This window comes from Herpailurus yagouaroundi, unplaced genomic scaffold (genome assembly GCF_014898765.1).
Source record: "Herpailurus yagouaroundi ecotype Mexico unplaced genomic scaffold, PumYag 28, whole genome shotgun sequence".
In the NCBI taxonomy this organism is placed as follows: domain Eukaryota; kingdom Metazoa; phylum Chordata; class Mammalia; order Carnivora; family Felidae; genus Herpailurus; species Herpailurus yagouaroundi.
In genome coordinates this window covers 14363984-14388970 of record NW_024412376.1, presented here as the reverse complement: position 1 = coordinate 14388970, position 24987 = coordinate 14363984, and the positions used below count along the sequence as shown (strand labels likewise).

Sequence of the window (24987 nt, the reverse complement as noted above, 5' to 3'; positions counted from 1 at the left end):
AACTCATTACTGTTTGGCTTTAGAAAATAATACACATCAATATAAGCTTCATTATATTAAGTAGGGAAAAAAACTATATCAAAATAACTATTAAATAATTTATTAAAAAGAATTTTTTTTAATATTTATTTATTTTTGAGACAGAGCACGAACAGGGGAGGGTCAGAGAGAGGGAGACACAGAATCTGAAACAGGCTCCAGGCTCTGAGCTGTCAGCACAGAGCCCAATGCGGGGCTCGAACTCACGGACTGCGAGATCATGACCTGAGCCGAAGTCAGCCGCTCAACCGACTGAGCCACCCAGGCACCCCAATAATTCAATTATTTAGAAATTCTCCAGTTAAAAGTTAAATAGATTTTAAATCCAGTTATACCTCCAAAAAAGTTCACATTTCTACCCTGCAGTTAAAAATACCAAATACAGGGGCACCTGGGTGGCTCAGTTGATTACGCATCTGACTTTGGCTCAGGTCACAATCTCACGGCTCATGAGTTCAAGCCCCACGTTGGGCTCTGTACTGACAGCTCAGAGCCTGGAGCCTGCTTCGGATTCTGCGTCTCCCTCTCTCTCTCTCTGCCCCTTTCCCACTCACACACTCTCTCTCTCTTTCTCAAAGATGAACATTAAAAAAAAATCCAAATACAAAACATTGACAGTAAGCACATAATAGAAATGTCTTTTAGTCCATGACAGCTATTGTCCAATATGCTCATGATTAATTTTGGAATTTCACTCTCCAGTAATTCCACAGGTATCCGGAGGTAGCTGGAAAAAAGTCAACCTGTATATATTTACATAGGAATTGCTTCAGAGGGTATAGAGCAGGTCTTCTGAAAGCTCAGCCTAAGTGTGTAACAAAAAGGCTATCACAAGAAAAGTTCTCTTTAGAAAATAGTGTTTGGACCTGGTCTAGCAGGCCATAGCTGGAATAGAATAACCAGTGGCCTTTTGAAATTCCCACCCCCATTTGTTGAGTCATCTGAAGGGATGGGGCCCAGAAACCTGAACATTGAGAGAAGCTCCTCGGGGAGATTGACAAGGCCAGGTGAGAGAACTACAGTCCTGGTAATCAACACTTAGCTCACGACTGGAAAGGTAATCAAAGTAGGAGGTGCTACCCATTATTAGTTAGATCATCTTTGATACTCCTAATTTCCTACAGATATGTCTTTTTACAGAAAAATAAATGAGAAGTGATAATTGTTGAAGAAGTATTAAAATCTCACGTATATTATGAACATAGGATTATATGTCAAACATTTTTAAAGTCCTGATGGGATAGTAAAGTATACTTACAAATTAGGAGATCATCTTGGATAGTCTTTAAAATGTAATCTTTGGTCTCTAGTCAAGAGAATAATGGAGTCTTAGGAGTGATACGAAAATTAAATTTAATTAAAGACAAACATCACATACTTCCACCTTCCCCAAAATGGTCACTTCATCTTAATTAACCTAAATGGAAACTATTATGACTTAAGACTTCATTCTGTGATATGCGTGTTTGGGCAAGTTTAGGCAAACAGCAAAGATTGAGAACTCCTACCACCAAACCTATAGCACTTTGAAAATGCAAAAGCCAACTTGATTCTCCAATCTGGCAATTCAATATGAGCTGCCAAAATTTCCTCCAATTAGTCCTTGCACTCCTGATAATCGAGGTTCCTTGGGGTATATAACCTTGGGGTCATTATGGTTTTCCCTTGACAGCTGTCCAGGATACAGGAGTCCTCCCTTATGATTCTCTCAGTTAGCTTGGGCAACTCTGGTATCAGAGCCATGGAAGTTCAACATTGTCGTCACCAGCTCTGGAAGATCAAAGTCGTGTTTCCACCCCCAGTCTTTCCGAGCATTGCTGTCATCAAAATTCATCGGCCAACTATCCGCTAGGAAAAGACATGGAACAGAAACTTAAAGTTACTCAGGCTCTAGATTTGCAAAAAGGTCTAGAACATTTTATATGAAGGTCTCCTGTACAAGGTACACCAAGGAAATTCACTCTTTGAAATTCTTCCTTTGAGCAGACCAGTGGCCATCATGTGCATTCACAGCCACCTTCTCTTAACATGCCTCCTGTCAGACACTGTGAATTGTGACACACTATGAAAATGTGACACGAAGTTGTAAGGTAGGAATCTTATACTCAAACAGTGCTCAAGGGCCACAGTGGCAGAGTCCCAGCATTGGAAACCCCAGGGATATTTTCTTACGCTGTCTGCTTGTTTTACGTCTAAACTATAAAATGGCAAAATGCTGATAAGCTGTTTATTTGGAACAGAACTATTCCACCCCCTTTAGGTAGGATTTCCCCAAACTGTAGCAACTGTTGGCTGAACAGCAGCTCCTTCTGCAGAAAGTGTCAGGCCCTCCTTATCCACCACGCTTTGTGTCCTCAGGGGACTCTCAGCCCAGCCCAGACTGAAGCTTAACTTTGGTTGTCATGGGGTTTGCAACAATGTACCAACCTATGGCCTGTCGAACAGAATCCACATTGTATGTGATCTGGAATTCTGGTATGTGCTTGAGAAGCTCCTGGGCCAGGTCCTCAGGGGTGAAACTCATGGCATTGACATTGTAGGTCCTCATGGACAGGGACTCTGCCGGGGCCTCCATGACTTCCAGGGTGGCCCTGAGGCAGTCATCAATATACATCATTGGGAGCCGCGTGCTGGATTTCAGGTTGCACTCAAATTTGCCATTCTTTACAGCATCGTGGAAGATCTGGACTGCATAGTCTGAAAGAGAATCCTGTCTGTGGGTCTTCTTAAAACAGTGAATGAACCTCTTGCATTATAGGGCAGTGGTTCTCAGAAGCCTTAGCCTCAGAGCTTCTTTATACTCTTTTTAAAAAAAAAATTTTTTTTTTAACGTTTATTTTTGAGAGAGAGAGAGAGAGTGCAAGCAGGGGAGGGGCACAGAGACAGGGAGACACAGAATCCGAAGCAGGCTCCAGGCTCCAAGCTGTCAGCACAGAGCCTGACACGGGGCTCAAACCCCTGGACTGCGAGATCATGACCTGAGCTGAAGTTGGAGGCTCAACCGACTGAGCCACCCAGGTGCCCCTGAGCATCCAACTCTTAAAAATTTTTTTTAATGTTTGTATTTATTTTTGAGACAGAGAGAGACAGAGCATGAGCAGGGGAGGGGCAGAGAGAGAGAGAGAGAGAGAGAAAGAGAGAGACACAGAATCCGAAGCAGGCTCCAGGCTCTGAGCAGTCAGCACAGACCCTGATGCGGGGCTTTAACCCACAGACCACGAGATCATGGCCTGAGCCAAAGCTGGACGCTTAACCGACTGAGCCACCCAGGTGCCCCAGAACTTCTTTATGCTCTTAAACAACACTGAGGAACCCCCTCCAGGAGGTCTTATTAGTGGGAGTTACATCAGTACCTACCGCACGAGAAATTAACTGAGAATTTAAAAAAATATTACATTTTAAAATGACAATAAACCCATCACATGTTCATATATATATGGTATTTTATATGAAGAACATATTTTCCAAACGAAAGAAAATTTAGTGAAAAAAATGGCATGTTTTACTCATTTGACAATCTCTCCACTGCTTGGTTTAGAAGGAGACAGCCGGGGTCTGCGGCCTGCTTGTGCGTCCAGGCCACTGGGCCACCACACATCACCCAGCCTTTTAAAAAAGTCCTCCGTGCCCTCATAGAAGGGAGTGAAAAAAGGGCAAACAACATATTAGTACTGAGATGAAAACAGTTTTGACCTCTGAGACCCCCTGAAAAACACCAAAGATCCTGAGGGATTCCTAGGAGAGGCACTGTATTAAGGCAAAAGCTTTTTCAAAAATAACCCAAACCAAAATCTCCTTTAAAATCCCTCAGATTTTGTCAAGATTTATCTTTTATACTGTATCTCAGGACCCCTCATATAGGGGTTACTGAATATAACGCATGCTTGAGTCCAAATTAATTATAATAATACTTAAGCTCCTTTTAAAATGCATCTACTGGGGCGCGTGGGTGGCTCAGTCGGTGAAGCGGCCACTTCGGCTCCGGTCATGATCTCGCGGTCCATGAGTTCGAGCCCCGCGTCGGGCTCTGTGCTGACAGCTCGGAGCCTGGAGCCTGTTTCGGATTCTGTGTCTCCCTCTCTCTGACCCTCCCCCGTTCATGCTGTCTCTCTCTGTCTCAAAAATAAATATAAATGTTAAAAAATAATAACAAATTAAAAATAAATAAATAAATAAAATAAAATGCATCTACTCCTGAAACCAATATTGCACTGTATGCAAAAATTTTTTAAAAATCATAAAAAATAAAATAAAATATGCAATGCATACAGTCCATTTTCTGCATTAAGAAACAAAGCTCTTGGGGCAACTGGGTGGCTCAGTCAGTTAAGCATCCAACTTCGGCTCAGGTCATGATCTCAAGGTCTGTGAGTTCGAGCCCCACATCAAGCTCTGAGCTGTCAGTACTATTTCAGATTCTGTGTCTCCCTCTCTCTCTGCTCCTCTCCTGCTCACACTGTCTCTCTATCAAAAATAAATAAACATTAAAAAAAATTAAAAAATGGAAAAAAAAAAACACCCCAACCCTCTCTGCATGAGGAAACAAAGGCTGCATTAAAAAAATAAAAAAAATAAAAAAAATAAAAAAAAAAAAAAAGGAGGCTATTTCCTGTTTGGTGTCTTCCTACATTGCGGGTGACAAATTATGTCCTCACACGCGATCTGATTCCACCACTGTGGGTGGCCAATCCTGAGCTGGATTTGCAGCACCAGCATGAGCTGCCCTTAACAAGTTCAAGTCAAGAGGATTCCGTGAGTTTCTCAGATGCACCTCCCAGAGGGGATGTGGGACATCTGTGAGCACACAGCTAAAAGATGGCCGGTCCCTCACCTCTTCACCGCACTAAGAAAGCCCTTCTCACATGGGACAGAAACAGAAAACAACACTTACCAGTTGTTCCTCCACCAGGCTGGGAGTCCGCGGAGATGATTCCAGGGTATCTCAGGCATCGGAAATCTAACCCATACCGGTAATGATAATACTAGAGAAAAGAGAAAAAGTACTTTAAAACCAGTCTTTTCAATCAGAGCAAAGAAAACAAACAAACAAACAAAAAAAACCCCGCTTTTTTTGGTGAAAGATCTTTCCATGCAGTTCTATTAAAATATTCCTTAAGGAAAGGAGACTGTAGGATTTCTAAGAGTCACTCATTTTTCTTTAATAAATAATCCCGAGGTTTTTCTCTTCAAAAAATCATCACTCTGGTGACATATTAACATGGTAAATAATAAATCAGCCCGCACGAGGGACTTCTGACTTTGTTTGGAAGCAAGTCACTGCTCATTGTCCTGAACAATTCTCCACGGGCATGTTCCTGCAATGCAGCACTGGAAAGTGCAGGGGGTGGGGGGGCAGGGGGAGAGGAGAGCAATAACTGGTATATCAGCTAAAGGAGCAAACACCAATTGACATTTGCTGTAGAGTTATAAAGACAACGATTATTTAAAGAACTAAAACCCAAAGTCATTTGACGTTCTCTAGAACACAAAGTTTTAAAATCACCTCCAGTAACTGCCAGTACCGGGAGCTTTTTGAAAGACTGGACCAGCACACAGAAGAGAGGCAGCAGTGGAGGAGAGGGTGCCATTTGAGAGGCCTCTAGGAAGGGCTGAGTGTTATCATGTGGCCAAGGGCTGAGGAGTTCTTCTGGAGCTATCAGGACCCGCCACTTGGCAAACACAATCAGTTTAGGAGCACTTCTCGGGGCTGGGAAGGGGCGGGGGCAGGGAAAAGTCACCCCAAGGATGAATCAGCAAGTGTTGGAGGCAAAAACGAACAGAAAAGGCAACACGGAGTTATCTTGCCAAGCAATGCTTACTTCTCCCATGAGCTCCGCATGGACCTTGGACACCCCGTAGATAGTCCTGGGCCTCTGAATACAGATATCGGGAGTTGGATTCCGGGGAGAAGTAGGTCCAAAAGCTCCGATTGTGCTAGGCACAAACAATCGCAAATTGTGCTCTGCTGCAACATCCAGGACGTTATGCAATCCTGAAACCAACAGACATGGTCACAGTCTGAAAAGTCTCTTCCCGGTGAACTGAAAAAACTGGCAAACAGATCATTTGGGGCAAGAAACTTACCAGTGATATTTACGGCTCTGGCCAAGGACACATTTGCTTCTCCAATGGCACTGAGCAAAGCGCTATAATGAAACAACCAGGTAATGCGGTTGTTTACCACGATCTCCCGAAGATTCTTGTAATCCAGAATGTCAGAATAAATAAATGGGCCTACGAGGAACACAGCAAGACCACAGATGCGCAAGTTTGGGGTTTAAAAAGCTAAGTGAACTTTCTCTTCCTCTCCTGTTGGCTTGTGAATTCCAGTAGGGTCAACTTGGTAACTAAACCACTTGGACAATATGCAGCATTTTTCTTATGAAAAGAGTAACAAACCCCTACCACCCCACAGGTACTAATAGCTAATGCTTACACAAGACCTACGCTTGCCAGGCACTGTCCTACGGGCTTTCTCTCTCTCTAGCTCTCCTACAGTTTTTCAGGGAGATACATTTTATTGAGGAGGAAACTGAGGCACAGAGAAGTAAGAACTAGTCAGGATGAAACAGAGAGCAAGTGAAGAACTGGGGTCACAACCAGGCAGCCGGTTCCAGAGTTGGTGCCGTTAATACTACCCGACATGCACACAGTGATTTCACTGTTGAAAAGTTACCTATTTTAAAAGGAATATAAAAGTGGAGTTTTGAAAGAATATACAGCTTGGTAGAGAAGAACCATAAGCAGGAGTTCATCATACCCGGTCAGGCTGGAGGAAGAGCCAGTTTCGTTCAGTGGCAACTTCCCCCACTGCCCCCAGGGGCCACATGATAACACTCAACCCTTCCCAGAGGCCCCTCAAATGGCACCCTCTCCTCCATTGCTGCCTCTCTTCTGTGTACTGGTCTAGTCTTTCAGGCTCCCAGTACTGGCGGTTGGTGGAAATAATTTTCAAACTTGGTGTTATGGTAAGTACCGGTAAGCCAAATGCTGACGTGGAGCCACAAAGGACTCGCAGACGTTATAAAAAGGTTTCCAAGGTAGGAGAAAACTTGAGTAGAGGAGTCTGGAGGCCTTGTGTGTATGCACAGTAATTTAAGAGCAAGCCTATGCAGAAATAGATTAATTTCTATTAATTTCTATAAATTTTTAAAGCTCCCTTTCCTCATTAGAGCACTTGATTTTTATTTTCCCTCTGAGCCAAGAAGTTAACTAAGCACTCAAAAAGGCAGGAATCAAAGTTTTTATTCCAAAAATACTATCCCAGATAACACCCAAAATATTCCAAAACTTTACTTCAGGTTCAGAACTCTCCTGTTCTTGTAACACTTGAGCAAACAACAGCATCACTGCAGACATTTCCCAGAACTACTAGGGACAAATGTATGAGATTTTTATTCTATTTTATTTATTTATTCATTTATTATTTTAATGTTTATTTTTGAGAGAGAGAGAGAGAGAGAGAGAGAGAGAGAGAGACATAGAGCATGAGCAGGGGAGGGACAGAGAGAGAGGGAGACACAGAATCTGAAGCAGGCTCCAGGCTCTGAGCGGTCAGCACAGTCCCATGTGGACCTTGGACACCTCATAGATGATCTCAGGTGAGATCATGACCAGAGCCAAAGTTGGATGCTTAACTGACTGAGCCACCCAGGCATCCACAACATAGGAGATTTTTAATAGTGACACAACTCTGCCTCAAAAGTGCTTTCTTCCTTTCTTTTCTTTTCTTTTCCTTTTTTTTTTTTAAAGTAGGCTTTACTCCCAGCATGGAGCCCAACATGGTGCTTGAACTCACAACCCTGAGATCAAGACCTGAGCTGAGCTTGAGAGTTGGACACTTAACCAACTGAGCCACTCAGGCACCCCAATAATGCCTTTCTTTTCATCACAAGCCTGGTTATGAGCTGTTGTACACAGTGATTCCATGAACTGCCTCTCTAACTGGAATCTGAAAATCAAGAGCTAAAACAAAAGCAAGACATACTGATCTCTTACCACCGTGGAAGATGTGATCAGGTGGTTTCCTTATGTCGGACAAAATCACATTGTCCTTCCCAAAGCGTTTCCTGAAGGACAAAATCAAAACACATGAGTAGGTACATCTAGGATATAACTGGTCCAATGAAAACACTCTTTCAAACAGGGAAAAGGAAGAGCGTGGGAGAGGATGAGCCATGGACCTGTTACAAGTGTATGATGTTAAGAGGCAAAATAAAACGTATTCTAAACAGCCAGTTAGCTGGGACACCTTTAAAATGGTAAGGGGCAAGAAGGAAGAGAAAAATTAAATAATAAAATGGCACCAAAGGCAAGCTGTACATACTGAAGAATTCAGACTTTCAATCTTAGCGTTTTGGGCTCTTACCTCAAAAAGTTAGCAAGCCCCACTCCAAGCTGGCCAAGACCCCCTAGATGAAGAAGAAAAAAGTGGACCTTTAATCCAAATCTAACCGATTCAATTATTCCCAGAACACAATGACACACGACGACTATATGACAATCTCAGCTAATTAGGGAAAGTGCTAGTCTGACCTGACAGAACTAAATTACCTCCTCCAAGCTAAGACAGAGATCAATGCAGGTAACATTAGTTTCAGAGACAAAACTCTTCCCAGCATGGAGTAGTTGTGGGAAAGAAAGCAAGGGTGAAGGAAGAGAAAAATCACAAGAAAGCCGGACAACCTCCTAGCTCCCTGGGCCAGGAATTGCCTCTCATTATTTGATGGGCTCTGATGCTTGTGTGCGACAGGTGCCAAGACATTCAAATATAAGGGTTTGAGGTCAGCCTCCAGCGGGATTATCCAGAAGCCCATCCTCCAGCAGAACTGGGCTGACAGGAGAGGGGAAAAAGGGGACAAACCAGGAAGTCGTCTGAAAAGGGGGCAAACATCTGAATCGACAAGGAGCTATGAAGAAAATTAAAAATGTATCTTAGAGCTTCCTGATTAGAGGCTTAAAAATGCCACTGACGGGGGCGCCTGGGTGGCTTAGTCTGTTGAGCGTCAGACTCTTGATCTTGGCTCGGGTCATGATCTCACGGTTTGTGACTTCAAGCCCTATGTTGGGTTCTGTGCTGACAGCACAAAGCCTGCTTGGGATTCTCTCTCTCCCTCTCTCTCTGCCCCTCCTCTGCTTGTGCGCATGCTCGCTCACTCTCAAAAGTAAATAAACATTGAAAACAAAATATGCCACTGACAGAAGTGGGAGAGGTTGGGGCTATGGGTACATTTGGGGGAATGTAACTGCAAATTCCATCTGAGAGAAATAAACGAGGCGGGGAGATACAGAAAGTGGGGTTTCCTGTAAGCACTTGTTACCGTGGGACTAGAACCAAGCCCACTAACATCACCACTGGGTTCTAGAAGATGCTCTGTTGGTGGAGGCAGGAAGGAGTAAGCCAGAGAAGCAGGTAAACCAGGGAGGACAGTGCAGAGGGGAACTGACTACACCTGAAGTCAGTCTCCAGCAGGAGAAGAGGCAGCAGCAGTGACAGAAACACACAGTGTGAAGAAGGTAGGAAGCCAAGGGAAGACAATCTGGCAGGAAGGAGGAAATAAAGCGTGCCTGTCAAATCAGAGGTGGGCTTGGGGGGGCTGGAAGGACGCGGAGTGCCCTGTGAAGCCCAGAGCGAGGAGTGTACATCAGGGGCTGGGTGTACACGAGGCCAGGAGCACAGGGTGTGAGTCCGGCGGTGAGATCAACAACATTGTGTGATGTTGGCAACGGGTTCCTCAAGCCCTGACCTGCCTTCTCTGTTGCCCACACACAAACACGCAGCAGCTGCTTGGGACAGGTGATGCCAGGTTCAGGTTGAGGGGTTTGGCCAACAAAAGCTGTGCCTGATGCACAGTCCATGCCCCAGTCCCTGCATATGACCTATCTGTGAGCCCTCGCCCCCCAGGCCATCCCAGCAGCCAAGGACACCAGAGCTCCACAGCAGCTTCTTGGCCCCCAGGTCCCTCTATCCTCCCTTCAGACCATAAAAAATTACAACAAGGAGGGGCACCTGGGTGGCTCAGTTGGTTAAGCATCGGACTCTTGATTTTGGCTCAGGTCATGATCTCACGGTTCGTGGGATTGAGTCCCCCACTGCGCACTTCGCTGATAGTAAGTACGTAGCCTGCTTGAGATTCTCTCTCCCTGTTTCTCTGCCCCTCCCCTGCTCGTGCTCTCCCCACCCCCCTTTCTCTCAAAATAAATAAACAAACATTAAAAAAAAAAGATTGTGACAAGAAAATGAAGCACCGGCAACCGTGACAAAATAAGGATTTGGGGCTTGCAAGATTCTGGAGGAAGCCAATAGCAGAACAGGTAGTTTCTGATGAACGTTAGCTGGTGACATGGCAGACCTTCCAAACACAAAGTCACACAGAGACAGCACAGAAAAGAAAATAAGAATCAAGTTTCAAATGTGGAAAAAAGAAACAAAAAACAAGAACAAAAAACACCCCAACCTGTAATTAAGACGCGTGGCTGGTCTGTTCCAGAGAAAGAGGAAGAGTAGAAGTTGGCATCTGCTGGAATTTGCCGAGGGGAGGTGCCCAGAAACCGGGCCAGCGGGGCAGAGGTCCAGCAGCCACAGGCTGGTCTCCCCGGCATCTGGCCCACAACCTGCCGCAGCATCCTGGCGACCGGCATCGCTCTTCAAATACCCTGCAGTAATAAAGGAGCAGAGCTCACTACACAATCTTCTATTCTCCCAACGCGTCCAGACTCAAGCTCTTTAACTGAAATGAACACTAAGATTGTCAGCTCATGACCCAAAAACCGTTTGGAGTTGTGAACTGAACTAAAGAGGCTACTGAGTGGGAAGCCGGTCAAGAGCCTGCCATGAGCCGTGCTCTGTGAAAAGGGCATCAAACACTGTAGGCAAACAAAAGCCAGGCAGAGATTTAGAACTGAAATCGCACAATGGACATCAATGGCATCTAACGGTCACAGTGGAGGTGACCGTATATACAGCCAGAAACACCAAGTCAGTGGATTCCAGTGAAGCCTTCAAATCTTTACAACTGTTACCAGTCTGTCCACGCACCATCACAAGGCACAAACAGGTCCCAGGTTTCATAAGCCAGTGCCCTGTAGATCTTGTGCTAACACTCAGATGTTACCTTTAGAATGAACCAGACTAGAAAAGCAGATGGTTAAGATAAAAAGGCCCTTGGCGATATTTAATAAGCTGTAACTACTTTGTTTACTGCCATCTCCTTAGAAAGGATCATTTAGAAAAATCATTTTTTGGGGCACGTGGGTGGTTCAGTTGGTTAAGCATCTGACTCTTCTCTCAGCTCAGGTCATGATCTCATGGTTCGTGAGTTCCCGCCCTGCGTCGGGCTCTACACGGACAGTGCTGAGCCTGCTCGGGATTCTCAGTCTCTCTCTCTCAAAAACAGATGAATAAACAACAACAACAACAACAACAACGCCATCTTCTCCTTTCCTTCCAGATCACGTACATTTTAGTCTCCCTCCTCTTCCTCACCAGTTTTATTGCTTACTGACCATGAAATCAGTTCTGGCCTTAGGAGGCCAAGATGGTCCAATCATACATGGCTTGAGACCAGATCCGCATGCAGGGCTTTCATTTTCCTGATTCCATGCCCTGCACCCAGACAAGCATGTCACAAGAGTAAATCAGAGCTACCCCGCTTGCTCTGCTGGTTCCGACCCTCTAAAGTCAGGCACTCTGCACACGGCCCTGTGGCTTCCACAGTAAGCTTTCCAACAGAGCTGGGAGATAAAGCTTCAGAGCCAATCCTGCTGGCCTGCCCCTTTACAAAGAGCTGACAAGATCTCCACCACCTTCTGTTTTGCATCATACAAGGAGACAAGGTAGATGCCAGTTTTAGATCTGATCTTGGCCAGCTACCACGCTCCGTTCAGCACCTTGAGGCAGGAACAGTAACACAGCCCTTCAAAGCACGGGGGCCCTTAGTCCCAGCCAACTTTGCCAAACAAGCAGAGGAGAGCCTTCTGCTGGAGCCTCTCTAGCTTGCTGTGGGGTGGTCAGGACTGGACAAAAGGCCCCCGCTCCTCTGGACTGCATTACAGGAAAGGCCCAAGCATCTCAGAAAGACCTTTGTTTGGAGAAATCATCCTTTTAGTCATGGTTGTCACCCGACACCAGGTAACAACAGGATTCTTTTTCTTCTTCTTCTTTTTTTTTGCGGGGCCGGGTTGGGAGGCAGGGTGGAGTAAATTGTAATTTTTTTAAATTGGAAACCAAACACACAACTTGGAATGGATTCGAGGCAAACTGTGCCATAGCACTTTAAGTGGCTACACAAAATTTAAAAAGCAAGTGGGGCGCCTGTGTGGCTGAGTGGGTTAAACATCTCTTGATTTCTGCTCAGGTCACGATCCCAGTGTCACAGGATGGAGCCTGGCGTTTGACTCCAGGCTGAGCGTGGAGCCTGCTTAAGATTCTCCCCCGCCTCCTCTCGCTCATTAAAAACAAAAACAAAAACAAAAACAAAAACAAAAACAAAAACAAAAACAAAAACACACTCTTCAAAAAGTAAGGAGCTATCAAAAAAATGTTTCTAGTATGGGACCAGTAGTGCAAGAAACAGCATGTGAATACCTGGATAATACACCCATTTTGCAATAGTGCATGCAAAGCTCAAGTACATATTGCTGACTGTCCATACTCCACACTGAGTCTTGGCTCCTCACTTCTACAACATGCTGACATTTCCTAAAGAAAACTACTTAAAAAAAAGGCATAACCCAGATCTTTCCTCCTTGACCCACTCCATCTCAGTTTAGGTGTTCAGAAGGGCCTAGATTAATCCAGAGGCAGCCGCATGCCACATGTGACTAGATCAGTTTTCTCAAGGTTTCAGGACCATGACAGTAAGATAAGGGAAGGAAACACGGTGGAATGAAGTCCTAATTCCTATACATGCATATTGTTGGACAGCAGGGGGAAACCTTTTACAGACAAGTTACCAAAAAAAGGCAAATAACTTGGAACACATTGTGCAGTATCTGCACGTTGCTGTCACCGCGTGTACGAACTCTTCATGGTTGGACTGAATATCTGCTTCCCTGATCGTTTTATCAGCCTACCATCTGCTCACTTTTCCACCAAATTTGTCATCACATGGCCAAGCCCCGCACTCACATAGCCATTGCCATCCTTAACAAACACGCGGACTGCTTCTCCAATTTCTTCTTCACTGTGCCTTTCATTTTTTTTTTTGCCATCATCGTCAGAAATTCCAGGAGGTCAAGTGTGTCCTTATCATCAGCATCCACTTCACTGATCGTGTCCTGTAACTCTGCTTCTGGGAGAATCTGCCCAAGAGACCCGGTTACAGTTCCCAATGCTTCTGTTGTTATGGTTCCATCACCATCCTTGCCAAATGGTGGAAAAGCTTCTTGGGATTCTGCCGTCTGCTCCTTGGTGCTGCATGCTGGTCTCTGAGATGCCACCACCCAGCATGCCCCACTCGGACCCAGATTTCTGACGCTTAAAGCTGCTTTTTTCAGCAAGTGCCAAGGGGATGGCAAGGAAGCCAAGAAGCAGATAGATTTGGCAGAACATTTAAATATCAAGACAATTCTCCATTCCCCATAGCAAATAATGGATGGCTAGTTGAAAAAAGTGGGTTTCTTTTTTTTAATGTTTATTTTTGAGAGAGAGAGAAAGAGAGAGAGAGAGAGAGAGAGACCCCAAGTGGGAGAGAGGCAGAGAGGGAGGGATACAAAGAATCCAAAGCAGACTCCAGGCTCTGAGCTGTCAGCACAAAGCCTGACAGAGGGCTCAAACTCACGAACCGCGAGATCATGACCTGAGCCAAAGTTGGACGCTTAACCAACTGAGCCACCCAGGCGCCTCTAGTTTTTTTTCTTTTAAGGTTAAAGAAGGGGTGTCTGGGTGGCTCAGCTGGTTAAGCGTCCAACTTCGGCTCAGGTCATGAGCCTGCGGTTCATAAGTCAGAGCCATGGGCGGGGCTCTCTGCTATCAGCTCTGAGCCAGCTTCAGTTCCTGTCCCCCATTCTCTCTGCCCCTCCCCCCCCCTCAAAAATAAACCTTAAAGAAATGAAAATAAAGGTTAAAGAGACTGAAGTCAGGGAAAAAGCAAACCTTGAAGATACAAAAGACTTGCGACTCCATTCATCCCTTTCCCCACAAGGAGAAAGCATGGAGGAGGCTCACATTCTTAAACGAATATAAAGCATTTTAGGTTAACAACATGGACAATTCATAACTGAGTTGGTTCTTCTTATCTCACTACTACTAACAGCTAACATTTGAAACTCACACTCCCACTATATGCCACAGGCCAGGGAGTCAACCAGTTAGTTCTTAAACACCAAGCCACAGTACCGTCGCCATCATGGGACCACTCTGATTAACCATGCATGGGCACTGAAAACAAAACTGCCAACCATCTATAGCATGTCGCTTTTCCAAGTCAAGATTATCACCTCGCTACTTATGGCCAAGTTCAATTTCATAGTCTTAAGGCAGCAATTCTCAGGTTTTCTGGTCTCAGGACCCCTTTACATTCTTAAAAATTGAAGACGAAAAAGAGCTTTTGTTTATGTGGGTTACATCGGACAACGTTTGTTGTGTTAGAAAGCAAAATCGAGAAACGTTTACCATAAAATTCACTTAAAACCAATAAACAGATAAACATATTTTTATGAAAATAACCACATTTTTTAAAAAACCTAGTGAGAAGAGTGCCACTGTTTACATTTTGTACATCTTTGTTGTTTGCCTTAATGGAAAACAGCTGGATTCTCACACATGCTTCTGCACCCCATCTGTGACTTAAATTGAAGTATGTATAAAAAACTCCAGCACACGGCAAAAGAATGGGGAAAGGGAGCAGTGTTTTAAAAGCCTTTTCAAGGGTGCCTGGGTGGCTCAGTCAGTGAAGCATCAGACTCTTGATTTTGGCTCAGGTCACGAGAGTATAGTGAGTTCAAGCCCCACGTTGGGCTCTGAGCTGGCAGTGCAGGGCCTGCCTGGGATTCTCTCCCTCTCTCTGACTCTCCCGACTCGGTGCTGTCTCTCTCTCTCTCAAATAAATAAATAAAACTTAAAAAAATAAAATAAAAGCCTTTTCAGAGAATTCTGGATACTCATCTTTGCTATCCCAAACTCAACACATGGTAGTTTCTTAAAGGTTACCTGCAAAGTAGAATCTGAAGCCATTATCAATGCACCCCATTACATTAAAACCCACTGGTCTATCTAGTGCTTTGAATGGATCCTTTACCCCTGAATGATTTTGTAATCTCATATACTGGTTCAGCAAGTTAAGCAGGGCTTCCAAATGTTAACACACTTCACTATACAATATCAACAAGTCACACTGATCTCATCAGAAAACTTCTAAATACTGGGAAGCTATCAAGCTCGCAGTGGTGGATACCAGTCACTTGGCAATAAACACCATTAGCTGTTTTCTTGAATTGACAAGCTCACTTGGTTCATTTTTTTAGAAAATGTATTCCAGGGGCGCCTGGGTGGCTCAGTTGATTAAGGGCCCATCTTCGGCTCAGGTCATGATCTCACAGTTTGTGAGTTCAAGCCTCGCATTGGGCTCGCTGCTGTCATTGGGGAGCCCACTTCGGATCCTCTGTCCCCCTCTCTCCGCCCTCCTCCCCCGCTTGCACTCACACACTCTTTTTTTTTTTTTTTTAATGTTTATTTTTGGGAGAGAGAAAGAAAATGTATTCCAACCATCCAAGTATGAATAACCCTAGATTTTCAGTTATTCATTGAAACAAAAATAATTTTCCATTAAAAACAAAGTGGGGGGGTAGGGAAGGAGGGTGGTTCACTTCACAATTCAATCATTCAGGTGCTTTACCTCAAGTAAGCCGTCCCACCTCGACATAGAACAGGTGCATCCACTTACCACATGGCATCCTAAAAAGATAGGTCCTCGGGGGTCAAGATTTAATAAAGCTTCACATTTTTACTATTATATAAAGGGCATTCGTAAGTAAATCTGGCAAATTTTTCTTTTCTATTTTTTTATTGAAAGCCCACGAAGAAGACCATCTACTGGTCGTTTGATGCCACGGCCTCGATTCCTGTAAAGGCACCAGTAGTTTTAGTCAACACTAAATTTGCCCCAGCGGTGCAAATTCAATGCAGTCGTCCCCAGATAAAGCCTGAAATTTAAAAGTGTTCTTCTACGCTGAATACTTTGGCACCACTTGTATTTGCTGCCAAGCACCTCCTGAAAAGATGCTCTCTGGTGAGCGGTTTGGTGCTGATACCAAAGGAATACAAACAAAATGACAAATCTAGCCAAGGCTGCTAGTTCTTCCATTGATTTGTAAGGTAAAATTCGCTTCTGTTAAGATACTAATGCGGTCTTCATGTGTGCAGCGAAAGTTTTAATTTGACAAGCTTCTGTATTATTAGAAAGTGACAGTGCTAATGATTCCTTTCAATGCTTTTTCATCCCAACAAGGCTTTATTGTGTTTCTCCAGCCACCGCAATTGGATAACCTAGCTTGCCCGAAGCTTCAATAGCTTTTTCGTTGCTGGTTTGGAAAGCTGTGACAAATCATTTCTGGCTTTTAAAGAGCTCATCATAGCTACATTTAAGCCATTCAATTCATTTTTTTCTTTAGAGGACTCTGCATGGTTGATCTCAGAATAATGCTACTGGTACCATAACATTATTCAAAAAAGGTTCTGCTGCATAAGACATATAATGTAAATTTCTAACATATGTAAAACTGACACAATCTGTCACATTTTTATGTCTTTTTTAGTTCTGTCTACTTCTCTGGAGTAAATTCCTCCCTTCCATTATTCAGACAATTTTGATAGATCATTTCATTTTTTTTCCCCCAGCTTTTATAGACACGAATGGTACATTTTTGAGAAGAAAAAAATCAAGTTTTCTAATATCTTCCTGTTTAGCAGACAATCTATCCTTATATATAAAAAATATATAAATATCCTTTATTTTAGAATAATTTTATATCATTTAAAAATTTAGAAAAGTTTTCAAATCAAGACTACAAAGCATACTTACTTTTTGTGGGGTTTTTTTCCATATATGCAAAACTTAGAGATTTCAAAGTAATGACTTAATAAAAGCAAACGAGGTCACAGAGGTGATAGTAGGTATAACTGGATAGCTAGTAAGCATGTAGTAGAAGTACTAAAAATAAACTGAGTTTATCTCTGAAAACACAGATTTATACTCCAAGCCTACTTACCCTTAGAAAGTTCTAGAAACATGAGATTCTAGAAGACACAAGCACACATTTCATTAGCCATCAGAGGAAAGGCTCATCACAAGTCATGGAGACTCCCACTGTATGCTTGTCAGAGAAAGAATGAAAATGGCGAATAACATCTCAGTCTTATTTTTAAAACAGTTTGACCTCATAGACCCTAAAATCTGTCTCATACTTTGAGGAGAGCTGCTCTAAAGTAAAATTTGCCTTGCCAACCTAGTTATTAAATGTATAAAGGGAGGGGCGCCTGGGTGGCGCAGTCGGTTAAGCGTCCGACTTCAGCCAGGTCACGATCTCGCGGTCCGTGAGTTCGAGCCCCGCGTCGGGCTCTGGGCTGATGGCTCAGAGCCTGGAGCCTGCTTCCGATTCTGTGACTCCCTCTCTCTCTGCCCCTCCCCCCTTCATGCTCTGTCTCTCTCTGTCCCAAAAATAAATAAACGTTGAAAAAAAAAATTTTTAAAAAAAATTAAAAAAAATAAAAAAAAAAAAAATAAATGTATAAAGGGAAACCATCAAAGATTCTCTGTCCCTCTTTAAAGATCAGATTATAGTCCGTAGACTCTCTCCCAAGCACCTTGTTTACTTTAACTGCAAAGGGATGAAAAAGAAAAAGGTCAACGACAGACTCCTCCCCAGAAATAATGAAGTGCCTCCCGAACCCAGGCCTCTCTAGGGTGGTTCCTATACCACTTTTCCCATCTCCTGGCATGTACCCTATCTGCATGAACCACAGAACTCTAAGACAGCAGTGACATCAGGAAGAGAGTGGGGGTGATACAGATAAAGACTCAGAGCTCAAGTGGCTTTGGTCATTGTACAGATATGGCAGGGCTAGTTAAGGAATTAAGGGGAATAATACTGAGGTCTCTAATTTGTGCTACAGTAAGAATGGGCTCCCTGGAGAAGCAGATCAGGTGAGAAGACAAGGAGTTTGGATTTGGACATGTTGGTTTTCGGTGCCAGGAGACAATATGGCTGTCTCTCTCATAAAGTTGTGAGTGCTTATGAGCAGTTCCTAGGAGTACCTGATGTATGTCAGTACTCACCAAACACCGTGTGTAACAGATAGACCGGAAGGAGAAAACAGGAAATATCAAGGGTTTGTCTACACCACACAAAAAATACAGAATGCCCCTGTTCTCTGAAAAAAATTACTTCAGTTTCTCAGGGGAAAAACTCACTTCACTTGTGATTGCTCTGAAGATAGATAATTCTGTTTCAGGAATATTAAAAGAAACTCTAAATTGAAACACTTCAGTCCAACAAAATAGGCCTTTTCCTTGAGGGTACACCATCAATTTCCCTTCATGTGCTTGTTGCCTTGTGATCTCCTTCGATTCTAGCCCTAATCATTCTTAGCCATGGAGATAGTAACTAAGAACTATTAAGTCATATCTCCAGCACTAACGCATGAAGGTAAAAGTATCCAGCCACTGACAGATGAATGGACAGACAAAATGTGGTATATACACACAACAGTATATTATTCAGCCTTGAAAAAGGAGATCATGCCACATGCCACAACATGGATAAACCCCCAGAACATGCCAAATGGATGAGTCAGTCACAAAAGGCCAAATACAGTATGACTCCACTCTTACGAGTTCTACAAGGTATGGAAAGTAATGAAGATCACAGAAAAAGGAAGTAGAAAGGTAGTTGCCAAGGAGTGGGGGATAACAGGGAAGGAATATCAGTGTTTAATTAATTGACATATGCTTTCAGTTTTCTGAGATGAAAAAAGTTCTACAGATCTGTTGCACAGTAACATGGATATACTTAATACCACTGAATTGTACATTTAAAAAAGGTTAACGTGGTAAATTTTACATTATGCGATTGGAACCACAATTTAAAATAAAATTTAAATTCATTTTTTTAAAAAATGTTTATAAACAAGTTGAGAGGGAGCACTGTGTGCAAGCGGGGGAGGGGTAGAGAGAGAATCCCAAACAGAGTCTGGGAGCCTGACACCGGGCTGGATCTCACCAACCCTGAGATCATGACCTGAGCCGAAAGTAAGAGTCCAGCGCTTAACCAACTGAGCCACCCAGGCACCCCTAAATGCACTTTTAGAAAAAGTTTCCAGCACCAACAAATGGTCTGCACAGACATATGTTGCTGAGGAGCTAGAAAATTTGCCCAGTAGAGATCAATGCTGTCTCCAGAGACCTAACAGTTCAGTTGGTGCCTACCATCTTCAGTCTCACCCAAACTCCCAAGCCCTTTTCCCACTTAACTCCCCAATTTGTTCTCCTCCCTCTGCTGAAACCTCTTTTGTTCTACCGGCTTCATCTTTTCTCCCAGTCTCAGGTATCTCCAGGACCCACCGGTTGCTCCCAACCTTCATTCCCTACTCCTCAAAGTGGGGCTTCCTAACAATCGGTGAAACTGCTTTCAAGGAAGATGTGCCCTAGCCTAGTGGACGATTACTTTCTTTGCTCCAGTAAACTGCTGACCACGCCCACCTTCACTTCTCCCTCTTAGCCTGTTTTAAGGACCAATAACACTTATAAAACACATGCAAGGCAATCTCTCCTTTCAATCTTCCGGTTGACTAAATAATACTAAATGTGTGCTCTTAACAGTACCGACCCAAAGAAAAACCAGGCACCTCATAACTAATGACCATTGATCAAACACCTGCTTTCCTGAACTCTTACTGAACCCTCACGGTAACCCTGAAGCTGACATCTTTTCTCCGTTTGGCAGGATGAATTGACCTGTCCAAGGTCAGGCAAATACTAATCACCAAGAAGGGGTAGGAAACCAGATTCGTTGAGTCTCAAACGCTCCTTCCCACCATCCCTACTCTTCTCCTACAAGAAAAGAGATGCGATCAGGTACCCAAGAAGACGACAAAGAGGAACATCCCCGTGGTCGCGCAGAAGGTACCCTCCACATGCCCCCCCCAAGCCCCCTCCAATGCGGTTCCTCTGCGCCCCTCCCTAGGAGGACACCCGAGCAGCCTAAGGGGTTCAGGACACCGCCAACTCTCTTGCTGTGAGAGCCTGCCTACACGCCTTTGCCAAACTTCAAGTTTCCTCAGTTTTAGAAAGGGGAAAATGATGGGACCACCACACTAGATTACTGAGAGGATTTAATGGAGCAATCTAGTTAGAGCACTTAGCCACACTGCTAAACGCAAAGACTCCATCAACGAGCTGGTAAAATCTGGACTTACTGTGGGGATGAGCCGAAAGCCAGAAATGGTCTAGAAAAAAATGCCAGAGTTTTAAAAAGCATGAGATACAGAGGGTCTCAGAGGGCAGTCCGGCTCTGAAGAGCGAGTGTCCTCCTCCCATGCACACTTGCCGGGGAGAGGGGACCCAAGAAGACGCGGGGGGTGAGCCGCACACGGGCCTCCCGACCTCAGCCTGGCTCCTGGGGAAAAGGGTGTGGGGTCCCATCCTCCCTGGGAGTTGACCGGGTAAACCGGTTTTACGAGAACAGCCGCGCCTATCTCTATTCCTTGGTGGAGGTTGCCCTTGCAAAGTGGAAGGGGTCGGGGGTCGCGTCCGGTCGACCGAGCGGCTCCCAGTCCACCCCCGGGCCCGGGCTCCCGGCTCCCAGCTCCGCGGCGACGGCTGGAGACCCGCGCTCACGGCCGGGTCACATCGATCGGAGTCCCAACGGGAGCCGGGGAAGGCGGGGGGCGGTGGTGGATCTGCTCCTGGGTACAGCCGCCGGGGTAGCGTCCGGCCACCTCCGCACTGACCTTCCGAATGAGCCTCCCAGAGATGCTGAGCTGCGAGAGCCCACGCTGCAGCAGCACGTGGCCCGAGATCCTAGCGCCGCGAGCGGAAACCCGAGCGCCTTTATCCTCTCCGCGCCCGAACCCGCCCCTCCGCTCACCAATCCCTTTCTTCAGCCCGCGCCCGGGCGGCGGCTCCAGGTCAGCAAGGGGACGGGGTGCGGGAGGGGTGTGTGCGGAGGGAGGGCTCCCGTTGCCTTGGCAACCCTCCCCCGCCAGTATAGGCCTCCGCCTCCGACCGACCCGGTGGAGAATTAAGCCACTGCGAGGGACGCGCGCGGTGTACCGGGCTTCGGCGGTGCCAGCCTGCCAGTCTTCACGGGGCACCTTCAGGGTGCCGGCAGCTCTGCGAGGGCGTCCCACTACACGGAAATCGGCCCCGCCGTACGCCTGGGAACCGGCTCGGGCTGCTGTTGAGCGGCTCCGCAGGGAACCTGGGGATGAAGGCGGGACGCCGAAGAGGAAGCTGGAAGGATTGGCTCAGGAAATACCCCGGGACCCGGAGACAGGAAACCTGGTATGGGAAGACCCTGAGCGAGTCATTTCATCTTGGGTTCCCACATGGGAAACATCAATGTCAAAGTAGATGGCCCCCAAGGCGACGGACCAGCAGAGTCAGCATCACCTGGGAACTTGTTAGACACGAAAATCCGGGGCCCCATCCCAGACCTGCAGAGTCCTGATCTCTGGGGGCGGGGTCCCTCCAGCTGTGTTTTAACAAGTCCTCCAGATGATGCTCATGCGCGCTAAAGTTGAAGAAGCTCTGGTCTCAGGCCCCAGTTCTCAGACTTCGCTGCCTGTTAGAATCACCTGGGAGTTTTTGACTCTCCCAATAACCAGACGGTACTCTGAATCAAATGAATAAGAATCTCGTTTGTGGGGTTGGGGGAGGAGGAGCCCAGGCTTAAGTATTTTTTAAAAGCTCCTCAAGAGATTCCAATGTGCAGTCAAAACTGAGACAAAGCAGTGCCCATCCCCCCACCCGGATCTACTGAATCACTGTCTGCGTTTTAAAAGATCCCCAAGCGATTCTCACGCACATCAGGATTTTGGAAAACAGCTCTAAGGAAGGTCTCTTCCAACATTAAGAATCTATGACCTCATTAAATAGGTCTAATTTTGTTTTACAGACACTTAGAATGCTCCATTTCTTCAACATTTTTTCATATGACATAATCCTCATTATGTGTTTTCTCTGTTGCATTTGAACTCTAAAATCTTAATTATAGGCTTTTTAACCTCTCAGGAGACTTCAGAGATTATGAAGGGCACCATACCCCCTTCACAGTGGAAAAGGCAAAGACCCTTCCAGAAGGTAAAGACATTTGCTCCAGGCCAAGGGACTAGAATGCTGCCCCAGGCACTGGGTCCTTTCTAATACATCGTATCATATCACGAGGTTTTGTTTTTTGTTTTTGTTCTTTGGTTTTGTTTGTTTTCCTCAAACCTTGTGATGGCATCAGAGAGCCGGAGCTTGCTTTGAGTGGGGTTGGAGGTGGGGAAGTTGCTGAGTGGAGCAACCCACTGACTTTGCTGCTGATCGGGATCCGGGATGGGGTAGGGGAGAGAGAGGCGTGGCTTAAGCCTTTGTTTCCGAGGAGGAGGGTGGATTTACAAGGGACTGAAAGCTGCGTGGTTTCTGGCTACCTACCATCAATTTCCTCTCTTTCTCACGGAAACAGTCTGGTAGTAACATCATCAGCCCTCTTCCTCTTCCAGCCAAGAGAGAGGCACTTCCAGTGGATTTGAATCCTGGTTGGAGTGGTTAGAGAGGCTGAAAACAGCAGAACCGGTCCCCAGCAACCGAGGTCCCCTCCAAGAAGGTCAGTCCTGCCTGGGGGCTTCCAGACTCCCAGACGCCTTTCCTGGCTAATTCTCCAGCTTTGCCAAGTCTGTCTTCCTCATATCCTTTGGATTAAGTCATCAGAGCAGGTTTCTGTTACTCTAATTTAGATTCTGATAATATTCAGACTTTCCCTCCATTTTCAGGGTTGAGGTTTTCATTCTCAGATCACAAACCCAAATAAAAAAAATAATATAAATATCCTCTAGTCTATATTGATATAAACAATGAGTAAATAAATGAAGTAGAAGAGACAACTCTTTCTTACAGAAGAATTCCAACTAATAAGTGTAGAAGAAATGAGGGATATAGACATTCCCTGTAAGAACACCACGGCAATAGTTGCTGCAGGGAGCAAATTCTTCCTTCCTCTGCATTTTGTTCTATTCAGGCTCTCAATGGATTGGATGATACCAACTCACACTGAGTAGGGCAGTCTACTAAACCCACTTATTCAAATGCTGATCTCATCCGGAAACATCCTCACAGACACCCAGAAATAATATTTAATCATGACACCAGGGGCACCTGGGTGGCTCAGTCAGTTAAGCGTTTGACTTTGGCTCAGGTCATGATCTCGCGGTCAGTGAGTTTCAAGCCCCACGTCGGTCTCTGTGTTGACAGCTCAGAGCCTGGAGCCTGCTTCAGATTATGTGTCTCCCTCTCTCTGTCCCTCCCCTGCTCATGCTCTCTCTGTCAAAAGTAAAGATTAGAAAAAAAATTTTTTTTTAATTTAAGAAATTAAAAAACAAACAAATAAAAAAATCATGGTACCATATGGCCCCATCAAGTTAACATATAACACTAACCATCATATAGTCTCCATAGTTTTGCCTGTTCCAGAATGTGGTTAGCTGAATCATACACTATGTAGCCTTTTCACATTGGCTTCTTTTACATAGTAATATGCATTTAAAATTTCCTCGTGTCTTGTCATAATTCTGAATAATATTCATTGCTTTTTTTAGCACTGAAAAATACTCCAATATCTGGACATACTACAGTTTAACCATTCACCACTCCCTTGTAATCTTGGTTGCTTCCAAGGAATCTTGGTTGCTTCCAAGCTTTCTCAATTGTGAAGAAAACAGCAGTAAATATCCATGTGCAGGTTTTTGTGTGGACGTAAGTTTTCAACTCCTTTGGGTAAATACCCAGGAGAACAACTGCAGGATTGTTTGGTAACAGTATGTTTAGTTTTGTGAGAAAACTCCCAAACTGTCTTCCAAAGTGGCTGTACCATTTTGCATTGCTACCAGCTAACAAAAGTGCTTGATACATCTTCACCAGCATTTGGTGTTGCTTTTATTTTTTTTAGTTAATTTTTTTTACACTTATTTATTTTTGAGAGACAGAGTGTGAGTGGGGGAGGGGCAGAGAGAGAGGGAGACACAGAATCCGAAGCAGGCTCCAGGGTCCCAGCTCCGAGCTGCCAGCACAGAGCCCAACTCGGGGCTGGAACCCACAAACCGCGAGATCATGACCTGAGCTCAAGTCGGACGCTTAACTGACTGAGCCACCCAGGCGCCCCTCTGGTGTTGTTTTAGATATTCACTGCACATGTGTGGTGGTATCTTGTTTTAATTTGCAAATCCCTATTGACATGATTTTAAGCATCTTTCCATATATTTGCTTGGCATCAATCTTCTTTGGTGTGATATATGTACAGATCTCTTGTTCGCTTTTAACTGGTTGTACATTTTCTTATTTTTGAGTTTTAAAGTTTTAAAAAATACTTTTTGAATAACTGTCCATTATCAGGTCTTTTGCAACTAACTCCTTCTCTGTGGTTTGTCTTCCCATTCTCTTAACAATGTCTTTTGCAGAATAGAAGTTTTTGTTTTAATAAGTACAGTTTACCAATTGTTTCTTTCATGAATTATGCCATTGGTGTTGTAACTAAAAAGTAATCACCATATTTAAGGTCATCTAAGTTTCCTCCTATGTAGGATTTTTATAGTTTTGTTGTTTCCATTTAGGTCTATAAACCATTTTGAGTTAATTTTTATGAAAGGTGTAAGGTCTGTGTCTATATTATATATTATATATATTTGTGTGTGTGTGTGTGTGTGTGTGTGTATGGCATATGGATGTCCAGCTGTTTCAACACAATTTCTTGAAG

The 24987-nt window shown here is 44.6% G+C and overlaps 1 protein-coding gene, 1 long non-coding RNA gene and 1 pseudogene across 2 annotated transcripts; 1 reads left to right on the top strand and 2 right to left on the bottom strand.

The window, feature by feature from the left end:
• Nucleotides 1-1374: 1374 nt before the first annotated feature.
• LOC121026955 (L-threonine 3-dehydrogenase, mitochondrial) lies at nt 1375-21087 on the bottom strand. Its single transcript, XM_040469855.1, has 9 exons — nt 20987-21087; nt 10497-10695; nt 8408-8450; nt 8038-8108; nt 6124-6273; nt 5859-6031; nt 4931-5021; nt 2467-2736; nt 1375-1887 (listed from the first exon to the last, which is right to left on the bottom strand). The coding sequence occupies exons 2-9, from the start codon at nt 10678-10680 to the stop codon at nt 1748-1750; spliced, it is 1122 nt and encodes a 373-aa protein (XP_040325789.1). The 5' UTR covers nt 10681-10695; nt 20987-21087; the 3' UTR covers nt 1375-1747.
• Nucleotides 12514-14386, bottom strand: LOC121023078 (calmodulin-A-like; annotated as a pseudogene).
• A 160-nt stretch (nt 21088-21247) lies between the features above and the next one.
• Nucleotides 21248-24141, top strand: LOC121026961 (uncharacterized). Its single transcript, XR_005788515.1, has 4 exons — nt 21248-21539; nt 22252-22337; nt 22742-22845; nt 23834-24141. It is a non-coding gene; the product is annotated as an uncharacterized LOC121026961 (long non-coding RNA).
• The last annotated feature ends 846 nt before the right edge of the window (nt 24142-24987 follow it).

What these genes read in the sequence shown, in the direction of transcription:
- LOC121026955 (XM_040469855.1), bottom strand. Translation starts at nt 10,680, where the DNA reads ATGCCGGTCGCCAGGATGCTGCGGCAGGTTGTGGGCCAGATGCCGGGG. An exon ending in TGATCACATCTTCCACGGTG is followed by an intron (nt 6,274 to 8,037) that starts GTAAGAGATCAG and finishes TGTTCCTCGTAG; the next exon opens with GCCCATTTATTTATTCTGAC. An exon ending in ATGCGGAGCTCATGGGAGAA is followed by an intron (nt 5,022 to 5,858) that starts GTAAGCATTGCT and finishes TCTTTTCTCTAG; the next exon opens with TATTATCATTACCGGTATGG.